Here is a 20,110-nt window from a genome sequence, read left to right as displayed (position 1 = left end):
ATAAATGAGGCAACAGTGAAATAAAATATCGCGATTTAATTTAAATTCCATAAGTTTGACTAAAATTTACAAATTTTATAAAGAAAATTTAAGTGATCGCAGAAAATTTAGTTGTTTATCAAATACTACAATTAAATTTTGTAAATATTTTACTATTTTCCTTGAAATAGTAAATTAAAAAAAATCCAAGTAAATATAAAATATATAAAAAATATATAATTTTATTTAAACACTAATAAAAATATTAAAGTAATTAATGGCAAAACAATTGTCATATAATATTTTATGTTTAATCCAATAATTCTAACTAAAATTTAGAAATGAAATATCAAATTTTTAATAAAAAAAACTTATAAAGTTAATAGAAAAATAATATATTTGTGTATAAAAATTGAGATGTAAATTTTAATGGTAACATGATGTTATGTTAACAATATTAAAATAAAATTGCATGTATGTTTAATTTCTACCAAGTAACTATAGAATATACTTTCAAATTACACTCACAGATTTGTAAGTGTATGAGTAAATTTGAGAGATCTCATATTCCACTATTTCAATTCTCAATTTTCATTTTAAAAAAAAATCTTAAAATTATTTTATAAAATAATAATAATAATAATAATTTCATGCCAAGTAATTGAGCTTTTCAGTTTCAATCTATTCTTTTATTTGCATGATTGAAAATGCAAGAGTATTTGTTTGTATCAGATCATCAATGAAGCCATGGATAGAAAAGAGAGGCATGAAGAAGAAAAATATTGACTGAGATAATTTTAGAAATAATCATTTAGTATTATTATTTACTTTTAAAAATAATAATTTAAAAGAAAAATCAAATATTCTTATTATAAATTAATACTCATATTGCATTAAATATTTAAATACTATAAAACTACATTATTTATCTTTAGAAAAATTAACCTAATGTATCTTTCAAAGAAAATAAAGAAATAGATTACATTATACAAAATTAAGATGGTTCAGTAGAATTAAAATTTAAAAGATCAAATTCTTTTAGGCAAACCAATCCTAGCCTTTACCAACCTTCTAGACATTTTTTAGAATCCTCAAGACGACAACAAAATATAGAGATAAAAACAGATACTAGTATTTCAGAAGAATCAATTGTTCCTCCATACCAAGGACCTTTTTTTTGAGAAACATCTGGTACTAAACCTCTAGAAGAAATCTTTGACCAACAAACCAAACCACAAAATACCACAAAAGGAATAAAAATCCAAGAAGGTATTTTTCGACAAGGCCAGTTTAGTCAACCATATGAAGAAAGTGATTTTACCATCAATACTTTGACCCATACCTTTCTTTTAGATAAAGACCAAATTCAAGCTGACTATATATCAGATAAAAAACGGGAGAAAAGAGACATATTTCTTAACACCTATTCCAGAAAAGAACAAAGTATGATCAAGAAAAAATATTTTGAATTTTGCAATCAAGTAGAAACCAATATACCATTCTTTACGTACTTAAAATATTTTCATGAAGAAAGATTAAATGTCTTAGAAAAGAAAATACATAAATGGAACAAAGTAAACAATATAGGAGAACCAAGTGACCAATATCATGAATCAGAAAGACCACCAATGAATAGAGCATTTTTTAAAAAAGATCATGTATACAATGGTATACAACCAATTATACACATAAATACTATACAAAATAATGAAATAAAAGATATCTGTTTACAAAATAATTGGACAAATGTAACATTACATTTATTAGGAAACCAATTAGATAGAATAGAAGAAAAGATAGAACAAAATCATGAAGCCATAACAGATATAGATCATATAGAAATACCAAAGACACAATCTCCTATAACTTATAAACCAAACACTACATATGTTTCGCAAAGATATACTAATTCAAGACCATATACCATAGACCCCGCGAAAAAACCAATAAATAAACCTTTCACAAGAATGATACCTCCACAAAATCCCATAGATATTGTCACAATAAACCCAAAAACAGAATTAAATGATATGTCAAAATTATTACAGAAAATAATACATGAACAAAATAGCTCTCCAAAAACTAGTACCTCAGGAGGCATTAAAATAGAAGAACCTTTACAACAAAATACAACATAAGAAAATACCAAAAAAGACAAAGGTAAAATTACCATTTTGACAGAATATAATGAAACCTCTTCTTCAGAAGATGAAACCATAGAGAACCCCTTAGAAGCTTCAGACTCTGACCAAAGTTATACTATTCCTCTAAATAATATAGAAAGACAATATAATAAACAACCAGATGATCTCAAAATTTTAGACAGAAAACAAAAACAATATAATGCAAAGAATATATACGAGTGGAATATAGATGAAAGATCAGAAGTAGAAATTATACAAATTACAAAAGAAATGGTAATCGTGGGAAACATATATAAACAAAGAGTAGGGATTACTGAAAAAGAAGCCGCAGAAAATATAATATTAGGATTCACAGGAGAACTAAGGACTTGGTGGGACAAATTATTAAGTAACGAAATAAAAGAAAATATTTTATCAGCTAGAAAAATTAACACGACCACAGGAGAATTAATTATTGATCCTTCAACTGGTCAACCACAATCTTTTATTTTAGCATATTTAGTTTACAATATTATATCACATTTTATAGGAGATTTAGATTTATATACAAAAAGAAATAGTGAGATATTACAAAATCTTAAGTGTAGAAAATTAGAAAATTTTAGATGGTACAAAGACAGTTTCTTAAAAAGAGTTTATGCCTTAGCTGACCCAAATGCATACCATTGGAAAGAAAAATTTTTAACTGGGTTACCAAAATTATTCTCTACAAAAGTAAAAGAAACCATTGAACAAAGATTTGGACATATTTCTTATGATGATTTAATAACATGTGTAAATTTAACTGGAATTAGATTATGCAGAGATATGAAATTACAAAATAAATTAAAATTAGAAAATAAACAATCTAGAAAAGAGTTAGGTAATTGGTGTGAACAATTTGGATTCGGTACTATAAAGAAAACAAAACAAATAAAGTTTAAGGCTTTTAGAACAGATAAAATCTACAAAAAACCTAATTATCAAAGAAAAGAATATAATAAAAAATCCACAGAAAAAAAAAACATTTTAGAAAGTATAATCACAATAGAATAAATAGTTTTAGGAGAACAAATAATAAAGACAAAATAACTTGTTACCTATGTAACCAAAAAGGACATTATTCTAAAGAATGCCCAGCCAGGAAAAAGATTCATGAATTAGGAATAGAATTAAAAATAGATAATATTGAACAATTATTACATAAAATTGACCAAATCAATTTATCCTCTTCAGAACTAGATGATGAGTATAATAGTGACAATTCTTCAGAATTAATGAGTGATACAAATAGTGACCATAATTGTAAAGGAGAAATATGTGCTTGTAATAATAAAATGAATGTATTAACAGAATATAATCAAGTATTAGAACAAATAGAACAAGTTCAAGATTCAAATATTAAGAGAAAATTCTTCAAAAAATTAACAAAAATAATAAATGAAGAAATAAAATAAGGAACAGAACAACCAACAAATTTTGAAGAGATAGAACAAATGTTCAAATAAAAGAAACCAGTAAAAACAGTTTCTTCTATGGATTTACAATTAGAAATTAAACAATTAAAACTAGAAGTAAGACAATTGAAGCTTAGATGTGACCACTTAGAACAAAGTAAAAATGTAGAAAAAAAAAATTAGAAGAAGAATTAGAAGATACTAATTCAGACAATGAAAGTAATAAAGAATTAAAATTCAATGATATTACGAGAATTAAATTTCAAAAGTGGTATGTTAAAATAACTTTAACAATTAAAGATTTTAAATTAGAAACAATAGCTATGTTAGACTCAGGAGCTGACATGAATTATATAGACCAAGGAATAGTACCAAGTAAATATTTTCATAAAACTAAACAAATTTTATCAGCAGCAAATTCAATTAAGGTAAAAATAGATTACAAAATACCTAGTGCACATATATGTAATAATGACATTTGTTTTAAGACTAGTTTTATGTTAATAAAAAATCTTAATACTCAAATCATATTAGGAAATCCTTTCCTACAAATGTTATATCCTTTCAAAGTAACGCAATTAGGATTAGAAACAAACATTTTAGGACAAAATATTATTTTCAAATTTATATCTCCAATTAATTACCATGATGTGAATTTATTTCAACAAATAAATATAAGAAAAATAAATAATATAGAAAACCAAATAAAATTTCTAAAAAAGGATTTACATTCTATAAAGATAGATGAACAATTAGAAACACAAAGGGTTAAACAACAAATAAAAGATATTCAAGAACAATTTGAGAAAGATTTATGTTCTGATTTACCAACAGTCTTTTGGAATAGAAAGCAACATATAGTTACTTTACCATATAAACCAGATTTTAAAGAACAAAATATACCTACAAAGGCAAGACCTATCCAAATGAACAAAGAAATGTTAGAATTTTGTAAAAAAGAAATTCAAGATTTATTAACAAAAAATTTAATCAGACCAAGTAAATCACCATGGTCGTGTGCAGCTTTTTATGTAATTAAAAATGCAGAAATAGAAAGAGGCGCACCAAGATTAGTCATAAATTATAAACTATTAAACAAAGTTTTAAGATGGATTAGATATCTGATACCTAATAAACAATATTTATTAAATAGATTATACCAATCTGAAATATTTTCAAAATTCGATATGAAATCAGGATTTTGGCAAGTACAAATAAGTGAAGAAGACAAATATAAAACTGCTTTTACTGTACCTTTTGGGCAATATGAATGGAACATAATGCCTTTTGGATTAAAAAATGCACCAAGCGAATTTCAGAAAATTATGAATGATATTTTTAACCCATATGATTTCATAATAACATACATAGATGATGTTTTAATTTTTAGTCAAGACATTTCCCAACATATTAAGCACTTACAAATTTTTTATAAAACTATAAAGAGAAATGGATTAGTTTTATCTAAACCAAAGATGAAAATATTTCAGACAAAAATTAGATTTTTAAGACATGAAATATATCAAAACACAATAGTACCAATTCAACGAAGTATTGAATTTGCAGATAAATTTCCAGATGAAATAAAAGACAAAAATCAATTACAAAGATTTTTAGGATCTTTAAATTACATTTCTGATTTTTATCCTAATTTAAGAATATTTTGCAAACCACTCTATAATAGATTAAAAATAAATCATAAACCATGGAGTGAAGAACATACAAAGATTATTCAATAAATCAAAAAATATGTCAAAAATTTACCATGTTTAAACATTTGCAATCCAAATTATCCAAAAATAGTTGAAACAGATGCTTCAGACAAAGGATATGGAGGCATACTAAAACAAAATATAAACAATAGAGATTATATCATAAGATATTATTCTGGAATATGGAATCCTACACAAGAAAAATACTCTACAATAAAAAAGAAAATTTTAGCAATAGTATTATGTGTTACAAAATTTCAAAGTGATTTATTAAACCAAAGGTTTACCATTAGAGTATATTGTAAAGCAGCTAAAGATGTTTTGACAAAGGATGTAAAGAATTTAGCAGCTAAACATGTTTTTGCAAGATGGCAAGCTTTCTTATCTATATTCGATTTTGACATTGTTCATATTAAAGGAATTAACAATTCTCTTGCTGATTTCTTAACCAGGGAATTCTTGCAGGGAAAATGACTGACAAAGGAAAGGATACTGAAAAGATCTCCTTGAGATCTCAGACAAATGTTACTAAGACAAATTTGACAAATGTATAATTATTTACTTCTGGACAAACTTCTGTTACTAGACCAATTTATACTAGTACTTCAAGTATTATACACAGACCAATGAGTCCAATATCAAGTGCCCTTATTATTCAACCAAGTTATCCAAGGCTCAGGTCACCAAGGCCAAATTTTGTTTCAATTAACAAATTCAGCCCACTCAACAAATTCAGCCCATTACAAACTCCTATTGAACCAATAACACCTTCCACTTTCAAACAAGCAGTCACAGGGTCATCCTCTTCAAGCCCAAAACCAATGATCTCACAAGACCAGCCTCAATTGGATTACAAATATAAATCTGCTGAAGATTATATTCTTACTATAGAACCTGAATATTGGGCTCAAAATCCCAACTTAAATGTATACCAACTTTGTGATTCAATTTTTCCAAAAACCCATTTCTATATACCAGATAATTTTCATAAATCCCAACAGTTCTATGAAGCCATTCTTATCAATACCAATTCCATTATCATGCATAACAATTTTGATCCAAACATCCCAAATAAATTGAGATACTGCAAAGTAAGATTATTGAAAATCTGGACTCTCACAAATTGGGGACAAGAGCCCCATAAAACGAGAGAAATGACTATGACAAATGGACAAATGAGACAAAGTGTTAAATACAATTATTATGATTATCAAATTGCTTGGGAAAGAACCTTCCTAAAGCAAAATGACCAATTATCAGTTTCTTTCTTTTTCTTCTTTTCAGACAAATTCACATATCCATTACCTTATTGGTTTCATCAATGGTGGAACAAATTTGGCTTAAATGAAGAAATTATCCCTGACCAAGTGAAATTAGCAAAAGACCAATTCTTTGACAAAAACCAATTACCTGATACCATTATTTATTCACCCCAATGGCTAATTTACTGTCATTATTTCCACATACCATGAATCCTTATGATAGAGTATCAAATAAAAGACCAGACCATTGACAATTTCCAAATACCAATCCTGGTCCGTAAATATAAAACCAAATGGTGGAATAAAACCAATTTGCAGGCCTGTGGCCCAAAGGCCATAGAACAATTCTTTTCAGAATATCCACAATACTGTAAAATTCCAAGCCCATCCACTATAACCAAACATGAGACTTTCCTGGCCAGAAAACAACAAATAATATCACAAATGGCTGCCTGCACTTCAGAAAAAGAATATGACAAATTATTAGAAGAATTAAAAGAGACAAGAAGCTCCACAGCATCACCAGTGGATCTCTCCGACGACAATGATGATTTTTTCACCCAAATTGAAATGTGATGACTCAGCAAAGATGACTCAGCAAAACGACAAATGACTTAACAACAGTGGCAGACAAGTGGCCGACAAAGACAAAAGGAAAAGCAAACGACAAATGGCCGACACTGACAAAAGACAAATAGCCGACACAATGACTCAGCAGGCAAATGGCCAACACAATGACTCAGCAGACCCACTAAAGCACTAAACGACGGACACCTCAAAAAATTAAGTTGAAGAAGAGTTTGGAGTCCGGCTCTATAAATAAGGACATTCAGTTCATTGTAAGGGCATGCAGAAATTCTCTCTGGAAAAAGTTCTCTCTTTCTCTATGTTTCAATTAGAAGTTTTTGATTATACAAATTGTAAGGAGTCCTTAGTTTACTACAACTGGGACGTAGCAGTGTATTTGTAATACAAAATTTGTAATACAAAGTAAGTATTTGTATTTATATTTCTTTATGATTGATACGGTGTAAGTCCGTATTGACGGCAATTCTTCTCTCTCTCTTTGCATACCACTCTGACTTAACTCTTGGATTCCAGGTTAAGGTTGCAGGAACCCTAACCAATTAAAAACTTAATTTGCATAATAAGTATGCTCTGTGATTGCAGTTTAGGCTGATCTTCCACATCAGAAATTGTGTTGTTCATTTGATTGAGTTATTATCTGTTTTAAAATTTAACCAAGTTTTGTCAGCTTTGAATGAATGGTTGACAATCCAACTATTAAAATTTAAATCGAGTAGTTAACTGTTAAATGTTATTAAATGTTAAATAATGTTATAAATTAATACTCATATTGCATTAAATATTTAAATACTATAAAACTACATTATTTATCTTTAGAAAAATTAAAACCTAAAAGACAAAACACACATATAGCCTCCCCTTCAAAAATGTTTTTTTTACAGAAAAGATCTTTTAATAAAATAATTTATTTTTTATTATTTAATTTTAATTTAAAAAATAAAATATATTAATAAATTTATGTATAAAATTATTAATAAAATTTTTAAAGTATAAAAATATTTTAAAAAAAACTTGATTTTTTACTTGAAACATTTTCTTGTTAATTAATTTTTTTAAGTGTTTAAATATAAAAATAATAAAAATATATTTTTTAAAAAATATTGTAAATAATAATAAAAATAAAATTTTAAATTTTGTTTGTTTTATAAAAAATATTTCTTTTTATTTTTTAGTATTTATATTTTCAAAAAATTTAATTGATAAAAAATATTTTTTTAATTAAAATAAAAAATAGATTATTTTAAGAAAAATACATTTTATTTTTTAAAATAAAATAATAAAAAATAAATTATTTTATAAAAAATATTTTATATAGAAAATATTTGAAATGAAAATAATTTTTAAGCACAAGTTATTTTCCTAAACAAACCAAACCTCAAAACCCCTCAAAGCCCCAACCCTATCTCTCTCCACTCTTGAGTCTGAGCACTGTCGCCCTTCCCACCCCTCTCCTCCCCCTTCGGCCTCTCCGCCTCTCCTCTGGTTCAGCCGCGCGTCCCCACCGATCGTCCCTCTGCTCTTCACGCTGTCAACGTCGTTGCTGCGTCCGCTGGTCCAGTCCTGCCGTCCGGTCCTCGTCTCTGCAGGTTTTGATGGGTTTTTTGAAATTGAGGTTTCAGATGTTTGCTTTCTGAGAATTGTGAGATCTATTGATGTGGGTTTCTGAAATTTGTGAAAATATTAACATTGATGTATAGGTTGCATGTGCGAGATTTATTGAGAATTGTTTGTAATACAAATTATTGTGAATGGATAGAAAGTTTTTTTAGTGAGATTATTGAAAAATTGTTGAAATAAACAATACTTTCATTCAGATTTGTTTTTGTGAGATCGAGATGTGTTTCTGAATATTGTTGAAATGTGAGATTTTGTGTGATTTCTGATTTTCTTTTTTGTTGGGAATATGAGTTAATCTGGTTCCGTTACCGTAAATGTATAACGTTAAACGGGTTTTGGACAGATATGGGTGGTCAAATTTAATTTTTAAACTCGTTTAGGATGGGTTCTGTTACTTAAAATTTCGCTGGTATCCTACCAGTATCATCCATAAATTGTCAGGGGCAAAGGAATCAATACTTTATTAATTTATTGTTCTTTTATTTTTTATTTTTGAATTTAATTGATTGTTGATCATTATATATAGTGAAATATAATTTATTTGAATTCAAATATATGAAATATTGTGTTAAATGCAAGTCTAAGATTTGCTGTGCTGCTCTGCTATACTGAGTGCATCTGGGAGCAATGACTGATGTGTGACCTTTCAGGCTGAAAGGGAAAATTGCAAATTACTAATCAACTGAACTGAATTAACTGAAAATTTTCGGTTCAGTTTGATTCGGTTTCCTTTCAATTTTGCTTTTGTTCGGTTTGTATAATTTAATAATTTTAGTCTTCGGTTTTTTTGGTTCGGTTTTAAACCGAATTGACTGAATGTTCACCCTTTGTCAAAATAAGTAAATTAAACTATTGTGTTTTAAAGATAAAGAGTCATATTTATTAATTTTGACATCCATTAGGGATGAAATAGTAAATTTATTATTATTATATTTTTTTAAGAGAAACATCTTAATCCCACTGAGTTACTTTTAACCCCTCAGCTCCAAAAGGGAGGCCAGGATTTTGCAGACGCTTGTTGTCTCATCATTTCACTAGATTCCTATCCACAACAAGAAGCCACCATGCCTACTGTGAATGTGGTGAGAGATCGTCTTTTTGCGGATCTGGGAAGAACTTACAGTAATCTTCAACTCTGATCTTTCTTCCCAATTCATAAAATGCAGTCAATGATAGCACTTGTTCTTGCTTTTTTTTGTTCTGCATTTCTTGTTGGTTGAATTGCATTTGGTTTCATGTTTGATTGTTGAATTGTAGCTCAGGAGGAGTTTGAGGAACTTTGCTTCAGTTTTGGTATTGAGCTTGATGATGTGGTAACCAATTTAATTTTCCCTACTTTTTTTGAGATTTTCTCAAGACCTAGCTTCATGTGAAGTAGTTGAATTTTATAGTTTGAACCTAGTCTTTTATTTGCATGATTGAAAATGTAAAATTATTTGATTGTATCAGACAACTGATGAAGCCATTAGTAGAAAAGAGAGGCATGAAGAAGAAAAAGCAAATGAGAATGAAGATATTGTTTATAAAATTGAAGTTCCTGCTAACAGGTACTTTAAACATATACATGGACTCGACATAAGTGTTGATGTTTAGTATTCAAGTTACTTTTATGGGCTAAACTTGAATAAAATTTTTTTTTGGTGGATAAATGAGTGGTAAAATACTCCATGCTGAATGTTCATATTCAATGACATGAATAGAAAAGAATGTCGATATTCATATTGTTTCACATATATTCAGATATGATTTGCTTTGCCTTGAGGGGCTAGCTCAAGCCCTCCGGATCTTTAATAAGCAGGATGAGACACCAACTTATTCTGTTGCCAACATTAGCAAGGAATCAATGCATAAGATGCGTGTAAAACCAGAGGTATTTTCTTTTTCTCTCAGTCAGAAATCAATATGGCCTAATGCTCGATTTCAGTTTATTCCATGGTTATTTAAATTTTATCCTTGTTGTAGACGTCATCCATTCGTCCCTACATTGTCTGTGCTGTTTTAAGAGATATTACATTTGATGAAGCAAGTTACAACAGCTTCATTGATCTCCAAGATAAGCTTCATCAAAACATATGCAGGTAATACTTTGACTTGAATGTTTTGCTGTCTCTTTCTTAGGTATATATGTAGTTTCCCCTGCTTTTGCAATCTTGATGTCTTATTCATGTTTCAGGCGAAGAACATTAGTTGCCATCGGGACTCATGACTTGGATACATTACAAGGTCCTTTCACTTATGAGGTGGGCTTTTGCTTTTGCATTTCTTATTTATTTGTCATGATCTCTTCATGTGATTACATTAATTTTTTTAATATAATGTGGGAGAGGGAGGACTATAGTTATATAATGTTGCTTTTGATTTTTTCTCCTTGGGAGAAAAAGGGGAAGCTTTAGCTTGGCGTGAAGTCTTTATTCGCCAATGGACTGTATAAATCCTTCAATGGTCACATTGTTACTCCTATGAATGAAAAGTATTTTGCTGTGATGATGTTTATTGTTTTCCAATTTTGTGTTAAGTGTGGTGTTTAAGTTGCAAAACCATGAGTGTGTTTCCGAGGGCTGAGCATTCTGTAGATTTGGTTCAAAAATGAACCATATTGTCAAAACCAAATAAACCTAATTTATTAATATTACAAACTGAACTGAACTTTTGAGGAAACCGTCGTTTTGTGCTTATTTTGAACAAAATGCTCTTATATATTATGTTTGTATTGTGTTTCCTGTTTTTTTTTTTCCCATTTCTTCTGAGCTTTATACTTTGACTTCATTTTTCCATGCATACCTGTGTCTAGCAACACTTCATGGGAGATACGACATTGAATATGTCCAACACATATTCATTCGAATATTTGAGTGACATATTCATATATAGTTAATAGAGCATTGTTTTCTCATAAGATAAAGAGCATGTGCTAAGATTAAAATAGTTACCTGGTTGTCTTTTTGATAGTGTATTAGGTTGTGTTTTATCATCTATTTAGATGATAATAATTACTATATAACTTCCATATCCCCGTATTTTCTATTTAGAGAGTTGATAAGTCAGACAAAAGGATATGCACCCATTTTTAACACCCGTATCCGAGTCCAAGTAACATAGCTTCTGAGACTTTGAAACATTTGAGTTACAATATCAAAACATCTATTAAACCACCAAAACATTTAAGAAATCCACCAAAACATTTAAGTTACAATATCAAAACCAAAGAAATTGCACATGTTAGATCAAAATCGTTATCAAACAGAGAAACTCAAAACCAACCAAACATATTAACTCAAAATACCATCAAACAAATTAACTAAAAACACAATCAGCTAAAACAGTATTATCAATATTACAAGTTTCAGAAAAAAAATTGCAAAATAGTGGAAATTTCAAACAAATGGCTTTGATTTTATTTGTTTCAACGTAAAGAAAGTGGAGGATGGGAGGATGCCAGAGTGGAATCAGGAGAGCAGATGATGAACAATTTTATTTGGTTTGGTAACAGAGCCTGAGAGTTGCTGAATATGAACAATTTCAGAAATAGTCTTAGGATGCACATGCAAGCTGCAGCTGGAATAAATCAAAGAAAAAAAAGAAATGGGGGTGATTAAAGGAGTAGAAGAAATTGAAAGGGGCAGACCAAGAGAGCATCAACATAAAATCCTAGGTGGGGTGTAAGGAAGACATGGCTGAGAGGAAAGGCAGAGAAGAGATGGGGTAGGGTTTGTGAAAGTGAAAATTGTATAGTAAATATTGTATGCCTGAGATGAGTTTCTGAATGGACAGCAGGGATTCGATTTTTAATCATAAATGCCAGGAAGAAAAAGAAAGAGAAACCTAAGACTCAAACCCTAATACCTTGATTTTATAAATAAGCAGGTTACGTCAGCTAAAGGGGCTGTAGCTGCTACAAACCAAACCAAACCAAACCAAACAAACCAAAATTTTTAAAAGTTAGAACCAAACTGAATAGGATTTTCCGAAAAAAAAAAACTGAACTAAATTTCTGAATTAAATTGGTTCAGTTACTTTTTTCAGTTTGGACTGTTTAGTGCTCACTCCTGCTGTTTCCCCCACTTTCTTTCTGTGGGCAAAATATTTGCAGAGTTTCTAATGGTAATTCAGCGGCACAATTTATGTTTTGAAAAATTTCTGTGCTCTAATTTATTTCCTCTAATAATTGTTCATATCTTATCAGAACTGAAGTTCGGCAGATTACTCTCTTGTTAACCCCATTTTATCTGCCCATTTTCAGGCTTTGCCTCCTCAAGACATAAATTTTATCCCACTAAAACAGGTAAGGGGTTCAATTTGTCCTTATTTACATATTATGTGAACTAAAATACTCTTTTCTGCTATAATCAGTGGTGGGACTTGGTCTTTTTAGGTTTTTTTTTTCTTTTGGACTTGAGAGATGTGATCAGCCACTTTGTCTCTGTTGGCATTCTTGTTATTATGAGTATTGATAATTTGTTATGACCTGTTTTTGACTTCATTAATCCTAATCTATGTGTAACTAATACCTGGTAGTCTGCGTGATATGTAAATATGGCTTTTTTTGGTTCACATGACGCATAGCAAAAGCAGAGTACCTGGCTGATAATGCATGAGACTGTAGTGAAAGATCTCCATGCAAACTTTTTTTTTTATCCCTATTTTCATGTCATCAGATTGGAGCTTCTTTTTAGTATTGCATGGTCATGTGCTTCTTATTGTCATCTGCTTTTATGCTTTACTTTTATTATTGCCAGAGAAATGTTTTAATAACTCATGCTTCATTTGTTTAACAGAAAATAATGTTTCATTATCATATTTTCTAATGTTTGGATCACTTAGAAAAAAATTAGTTAACTCAACATATTTTTTAGGTTAGAAGAAAAATTAAGTCATTTTAGGGAAAATGACTTTCTTTTTCAAAAGATGATATCATTTTTCTGCACTTTGATAATTTTATTAATACCACTATATAAATTTGTTATCAAATCTTTTATTTTTTGAAATTAAAACTAAGTAATGGAAATTAAGTAATTTTGTTGGAAAATATTTTCCGCCAAAAACTTTTTCTGCGGAAAATGTTTTTCAAGTACGAGCTAGTTCTCACAATTAAATGGAGGCTTAATTTTGATTTTGGTTGTTGTTTAGGTCAAAAAATACAGAGCTGATGAGCTGATGGAGTTTTACAGGGTGAGTTGACCCCAAGCATCTGCATTTCTTTGCTCATGAGTGTGCTTTTGTAAAATTCTAATGTTGAATTTATTTTTACCCCCATATAAAGATCGAGATTTTGGCGGACAGGATTATTGAATTGACACACATTTGTAACATTGAATATCTTGCGATCACAGGAGAATGATTTGAAGCTGAAGAAATTTTTGCATATAATTGAGAAGTCACCGTTGTTCCCTGTCATATATGACAGTAACAGGTATGGGCACATTGGGATTTGATTTATTGTCTGTTTGCTGTAAAGGTGTTTGATTTCTTTTACCTCACCATTGATATTAGCATGGATGTGCTCCCAAGCAAAAAGGTAGAAAATTGTGCCGTATTGCATGCATGGTGTTTTTCTCTTGAAGGAAAAAAAAAAGCATAGTAGCTGTGACCATAGCCATCATTTTTTTACTGTTTCTGATTTCTATTAGTATGATGTGTGCCAATAATGCGTTAAGAAGTTCCATCTTCATGTTAAAAGTATGGAATGCAATGTTCTTTATTAAAGTACAGGGTCATGACAATTGAATTTTTTTGGTTGAAGAGGTTCCGCATTTTTAAAAATAACTTGCATTCATTTCTGCAGAACTGTCCTATCTCTGCCACCAATTATTAATGGTGCACATTCAGCTATCACTTTGAAGACAAAGAATGTTTTCATTGAATGTACTGCCACTGACCTTACGAAGGCTAAGATTGTTTTAAACACAATGGTAAAAAACATAAGCATTCTCGTTTCTTTTGCTTGCTAGTTTGTAGTGTTCACTTGTTGGTTTTTTTGGTAAATGCTGTTTTCTTAGGTAACAACCTTTTCAGCATATTGTAAAAAGAAATTTGAGGTGGAACCAGTTGAAGTGATATATTCTGATGGAAAGTCATATATCTATCCCGACTTATCTGCCTATAATATGGAGGTTCCTCTATCATATATTACTGGCTCGATTGGAGTTTCTTTAAAGGCTGATGAGGTATTGAACTCCTTTCATTTCTGTGCTTCTTACTTCTTGATTTAGCAGTAGTATGTGCTGCCCTGCATTTAGATGTAATTAAAGCGTCAAATGTGCTATATGCATTATCATTGATTAACTATATGCTGGAACATTCACTTAGTAATGCTTCTGATCATAACTGGGCTTCAGTATCAGTTCTATACAAAGCGATTATGAGAGTAAGAATGCTCTATTTTGAAGCAAATGTCCTCCAGATCATCCAAATATACTTGAAAACTTCCAATGCAAGTTGCACTAGAAAATGCTTCGTGTTTTGATTTCCTTGCACAGATTATACATTTGGAAGTTTTGAGTATCAAGGTTGGTGATTTTATCATGGTATAAAAGATTTGTGCAGTGGCGTTCTGATAAAACTTTGAAATAGCAAATAAATGTTGCTTTAGCAGTTATAAGAGTTCATGCAAGGATTTGAATAGTTGTTATTATGGTCTTGTTGAGCTGTGCTGAATGATAAAAGATTGATTTCCTTTCTTTTCTTATTCACTGTGGATATGAATTCAAAAAGCCATTGCCCTAAACTCAAATTTTCTGGTTACCTGTTTGTACTTAAAAAAGAATCTAATAACTCTTTTTTGGTTTAATGATCATGTTTCTTATATGATGTAATAATTCAGCAGTGAGTACCCTACTATATTTTATTTTTGTGCTTGTTTATTGTTGCAATTGGGAGCGTATTTAAGCATGTAGCGTCATTTCATGTTATCAAAGGCACACTTGAGTCATTGCTGATAGTCATCAGAATCTTGCTAGACCACCACAAACAGAGTTGTTGGCCAGTAAATTTTCAATCTCCAGAATGCACGTCTCTCTCCCACTTTGTTTCTGGTCCTCTTAGTTCCTCCTTTCACTCCTCTGCTTCAGTTTTTTTCCTCTCCTCTCTCTCTTGAATAGTTATATTGAAAACACCTCACAAGAGATGGTTTAAAACAGCTGGGAGGATGGGCATACCAAATATGTTAATTAGACAATTGGCATCCATGGCCAATTGAATTCGAGGAGGCCCTTCCTCAAATGGAAAATCTGAATCTCTTTTTGAGTGTTAGCTAAGTTGGCTATTTTCCATCCTTGAAGTCTGTTTCTGCAATAGCCCTTACAACTGAAGTAGTGAGCAAAGATTGTTAACTTTCATAATTTTTATTAAATAATATCTTTATTATGAATATTAAGACCTTGCTTGCTCTCTTTTTAGGCATTTATTTTAGCTCTTTTTGTATGTATTATGACATTCTAATGCTTGACATTCTCCTTTTCTCTGTTCCATACACATACTGAGATTTATAATGACCGTTGGGATTGTGAATTGTGTTTTCTTTCTTTGCCATTTAGGTCACAAGTCTGTTAAATCGGATGCAATTGAAAGCTGAGCAGTCTGTATTAGGTGCTGATCAATGTAATATCAATGTAACTGTTCCTCCAACTAGAAGTGATGTTCTTCACCCATGTGATGTTATGGAGGTAATAATGGCTGCAGTTATCCATCATCTTCTGCACCACAAAACGCTGGTTGCATTTCATGCTGCTAATAATAAGCTATTTTCATTTCAAGGATGTAGCAATTGCTTATGGGTATAACAGTATTCCAAAGAGAAGGCTACCATCATTGAAGCCATTAGCATTGAATCAGCTTGAGGATCTAATTAGAGTGGAGGTACTGGAAAGATAATTATCTCCCTGCCTATCTCTGTCTCTATACTGCATTCTCTCTGCTGCTTTAATTTTTGGCAGGAGTTACTGTTCATTTGATTGACTTTTCTAGGGTTTCTCTTTAGGTTGCAATGAATGGGTTTACTGAGGTTTTGACATGGATTTTATGCTCTTATCGGGAGAATTTTTCCATGTTAAATAAAAAAGATGATGGATCAACTGCTGTGATTGTTGGAAATCCTCGTTCATCTGACTTTGAGGTTAGCATGCCCTATTACTTTTTTCCAGGGTTTTTGATGATGAGCAAGATATAGTGTTGAAGGGCACTGAGAGGTTACAAGCTAGATATGCTCTACTGGAGTGTTAAAGCCTCTATAATATTTGTGGAGTGTACTTCTATTATTTGTCAAGTGATACTTCATGCGGCATTCCTTTTGTTCTGTTACTCTGATACAAATGATTTGAACTAAAACTTGTGAAGAAAAAGTAATTAGCAATATCCTCTGAAATATTTTCTTCCAGATCACAGGGTTTGTTCCTGAACTCTTCTTTCATAGATTTTTACTTGTGTACCCTTCAAAGATGTATGCAAGATATTTTATAGGATGATATGCTTGGCCATAGTTGACAAAATTTAGAGTATAATCATCAATAAAGGGACTTTCTGACTTTTTTGGCAAGAGATCGCTGTTTTGTGTTTAGTTGTAAGGATATTTGTGACTTTAGTTGTTTAATAGGCTATTATTTTTGTTCAAGTGTTTAGAGGATTAGTCACATATAATTGGGATGCAAGTATATATTTAGCCTATTACTATTACTTCTGCAATAAACAGTCATATATTATAAACTAGAGTGTATCACTACTTCAATAAACAGTCATAAAATTATATCTTGGACCAGCTGTCCTTTCAACCTTTGTTTTCTGATTTTATAATGTTAAAGCTGCACATACCATTTTAATATCTCCCTTAGGTTCATAGTCATACTAATTCAGTTTTCCACCTCGTTTGCAGGCTGTCCGAACCAGCCTTATGCCTGGTGCTTTGAAAATTGTTGGACATAATAAGGATCATCCAAAGCCAATAAAGGTATTTATTTCTCATTCTCTGATAGACTTCATTGTTTCACAGATTTGTGTACATCTTCGACATGGGGAAAATGAAGTTGCAAATATTTCTGCTAGTATTGGACCATCCTTAATATTAGTGAAGTACGATAATTTCCTGATAGGCTGGACTAATATTTAGAGCCACCTACTATATGGTAGGGAGGTTCCCTCCCTTGAAAGAATAACGATTTCCCTGGATTCTGAAATTGGCCCTAGATTTTTGAAGTGGGTGATGTAGTACATCTGGATGAGAGCAAAGATGTTGGTGCAGCAAACCGTCGCCTACTTGCAGCTCTATATTGTGGCACTAACTCAGGATTTGAGGTAAAATTTCCTTGCTTACAAGGATTTTCCAAGGGGGGAAAATTAAGAACACTAGGAACAAGTCGTTCTCAATTTGGGCATAATATCGCTAATCACATTCATCACTTATCAATAATACTGATGCATTATTAATTATCTTTCAGAATCTCTGGAAGTGTTAAATAATGTATGGGGAAGAAGCATTTGTTTTAGGTATACTGGAAGAGGATTAAACTTAGGAATCATAGTCATATGTAAAAGTCATGAAGTTCAACAATTTTTTTAGATTTAGAATTTATTATTTAATGATTTTATTAGGTCTATTATTATTCTTCTAATTTGTTGTATTGAGGATTCTTTTTAGCATTTGATTAGGGTTGCTTTTTAAGGATTCCTAATCCTACTAGTAACAGGACTGTTATTTTACTATAGATACATGTGTAAGAGTTCTGAAAATTTGTTTGTCATATGCTTGTTTTCCCCCCTTTATAATTTTGTGGGGACTTGCTCAAGATGAAGTATTGACATTTTAAACTTTCTATTTTTGTAGTTAATTCATTCCTTGGTGGACAGAGTCATGGAAGTGATGGGGACTCCTTTCGTACCAGTTGGTGATAATTCTGGGTATTACATTCAGTGTTCTGATGTAAGTGTTTAAGAGTTTCTTTAATGTAATTTCTGGAGTTCTGTTTTTATGAGGTACTTACAGCCTTTGTTTTCAATCAAGGCACCTGAATTTCTTCAGGGTAGACAGGCAAGCATAATTTACAAGGGGAAGCGCATTGGCATTTTTGGTATTGTGCACCCCGAGGTATAACATAAATCAAGCTTGCTACTGCAAAAGATATATTCCTTGGACCTCTTTGTTACTGTTTCTCTTATATTTGCTTTTCCAATAAGGAGATTCTCTTTCTTTTCCAAATTAAATATATATGCTATGGTTTATTACGGGCTTATAGGATTTGTATGGTTAACATTCAACTCCAATTTCCTCTCAGGTTTTAAGCAACTTTGATGTTCCTGACCCATGCTCCTTCTTGGAACTGGACATCCAATCTTTCTTGTAGGGGTCATTCTGTGACGAAATGTGAGTTTTAAGCTGTTCTTGTTTCTTTCCATTTTCTGATCATAGGGAAAAATAAAAGAAAAAAAATTCTCTCTTACACGGTCGCTTGGTCTGAGGTTAAAGTGTGTAGACTTATTGAACGTGCAGGTCTATTGGCATTTAGTACCACCCTGCTCGTATACATGTTTGCCTGGAGAAGTAATTTTTGCAGTCCAACATCTGCAAGCGAGAATTCCTTAGCCAGCATAGGCAGAAGACCTTTTTTCCTCTTTCACAAGTTTATACTATGTTAACTGACTGCACTTTCATTTTTGTGTTGAATGATTCTAGCAATGTAACATGCATCATGAGAACTATAAATGACACGCTATTTCATTGTGGCTTCTCAATTTTTTTTCTTCTTTTTCAATAATTTATTCTTGTTAACTATCAGAATTGTTTTAGATATTTGCTTTGTCAAGTTTTGGGTAACTGATTTCTAAAATTTGATGAGTTGGTATCAGAGCTTAATCTATAAAAAGAGGTAGGAGTTTATAGGGGTAGGAGAGATGGTCGACACTCGAAGGTCAAACGGCTACTGTAAAACTGTGCTTCTATTTGCATGGCACAACGTAGCATTGCAATCTTAATTCTGGAGAACCTCCTACAGTAGGGAAGGTCAAATAGATCATGAGCTTAAAACTGGGTTGTGATCAATACACCAAGGGCTAAACTTGAAGTTACCCTCCCAATCTTCGAGTGGTTTAAATGTTGATTTTTTTTTCTTGTGAAATTTATTTATTTAATTTTAAAATTACCAGATAAACCAAACCCATCGGAACTAGAACTAACTTTGGATAGTCAGGCCTCAAGGAATGGAATCCCCGACTCTAATGTATAATGTTATACTGCCATGGGCAATAAATAATTTATTTAGATTGGGTTCATATGAATCCAGAGTATAAATTCATGGTGGGATTCAAATTACCACAAAACGCCACAAAATTTACGGTCAAACCAACCCTCTCTCTCCCTCTCTTTCACATTACCCTGCCAGTTAAATAAG

At 31.0% G+C, this 20,110-nt stretch overlaps 1 protein-coding gene across 2 annotated transcripts; it reads left to right on the top strand.

Moving 5' to 3' along the window:
* Positions 1 to 8,478: 8,478 nt before the first annotated feature.
* On the top strand, positions 8,479 to 19,454 carry LOC110616666 (phenylalanine--tRNA ligase beta subunit, cytoplasmic). Of its 2 annotated transcripts, none has more exons than XM_021759108.2 (21): positions 8,479 to 8,707; positions 9,722 to 9,860; positions 9,996 to 10,051; positions 10,188 to 10,285; positions 10,479 to 10,608; positions 10,701 to 10,816; positions 10,912 to 10,978; positions 12,979 to 13,020; positions 13,866 to 13,907; positions 14,069 to 14,148; positions 14,521 to 14,647; positions 14,735 to 14,902; positions 16,271 to 16,399; positions 16,491 to 16,592; positions 16,714 to 16,848; positions 17,602 to 17,676; positions 17,913 to 18,020; positions 18,550 to 18,645; positions 18,727 to 18,810; positions 18,998 to 19,086; positions 19,213 to 19,454. In XM_021759108.2, the coding sequence occupies exons 2-20, from the start codon at positions 9,803 to 9,805 to the stop codon at positions 19,064 to 19,066; spliced, it is 1,782 nt and encodes a 593-aa protein (XP_021614800.1). In that variant the 5' UTR covers positions 8,479 to 8,707; positions 9,722 to 9,802; the 3' UTR covers positions 19,067 to 19,086; positions 19,213 to 19,454. The 2 variants fall into 2 exon arrangements, with proteins under 2 accessions (XP_021614800.1, XP_021614801.1); XM_021759109.2 differs by having other exon boundaries at positions 8,479 to 8,713.
* The last annotated feature ends 656 nt before the right edge of the window (positions 19,455 to 20,110 follow it).

This window comes from Manihot esculenta, chromosome 6 (assembly GCF_001659605.2).
Source record: "Manihot esculenta cultivar AM560-2 chromosome 6, M.esculenta_v8, whole genome shotgun sequence".
NCBI classification, from domain to species: domain Eukaryota; kingdom Viridiplantae; phylum Streptophyta; class Magnoliopsida; order Malpighiales; family Euphorbiaceae; genus Manihot; species Manihot esculenta.
This window is presented reverse-complemented; position numbering and strand designations above follow the sequence as displayed.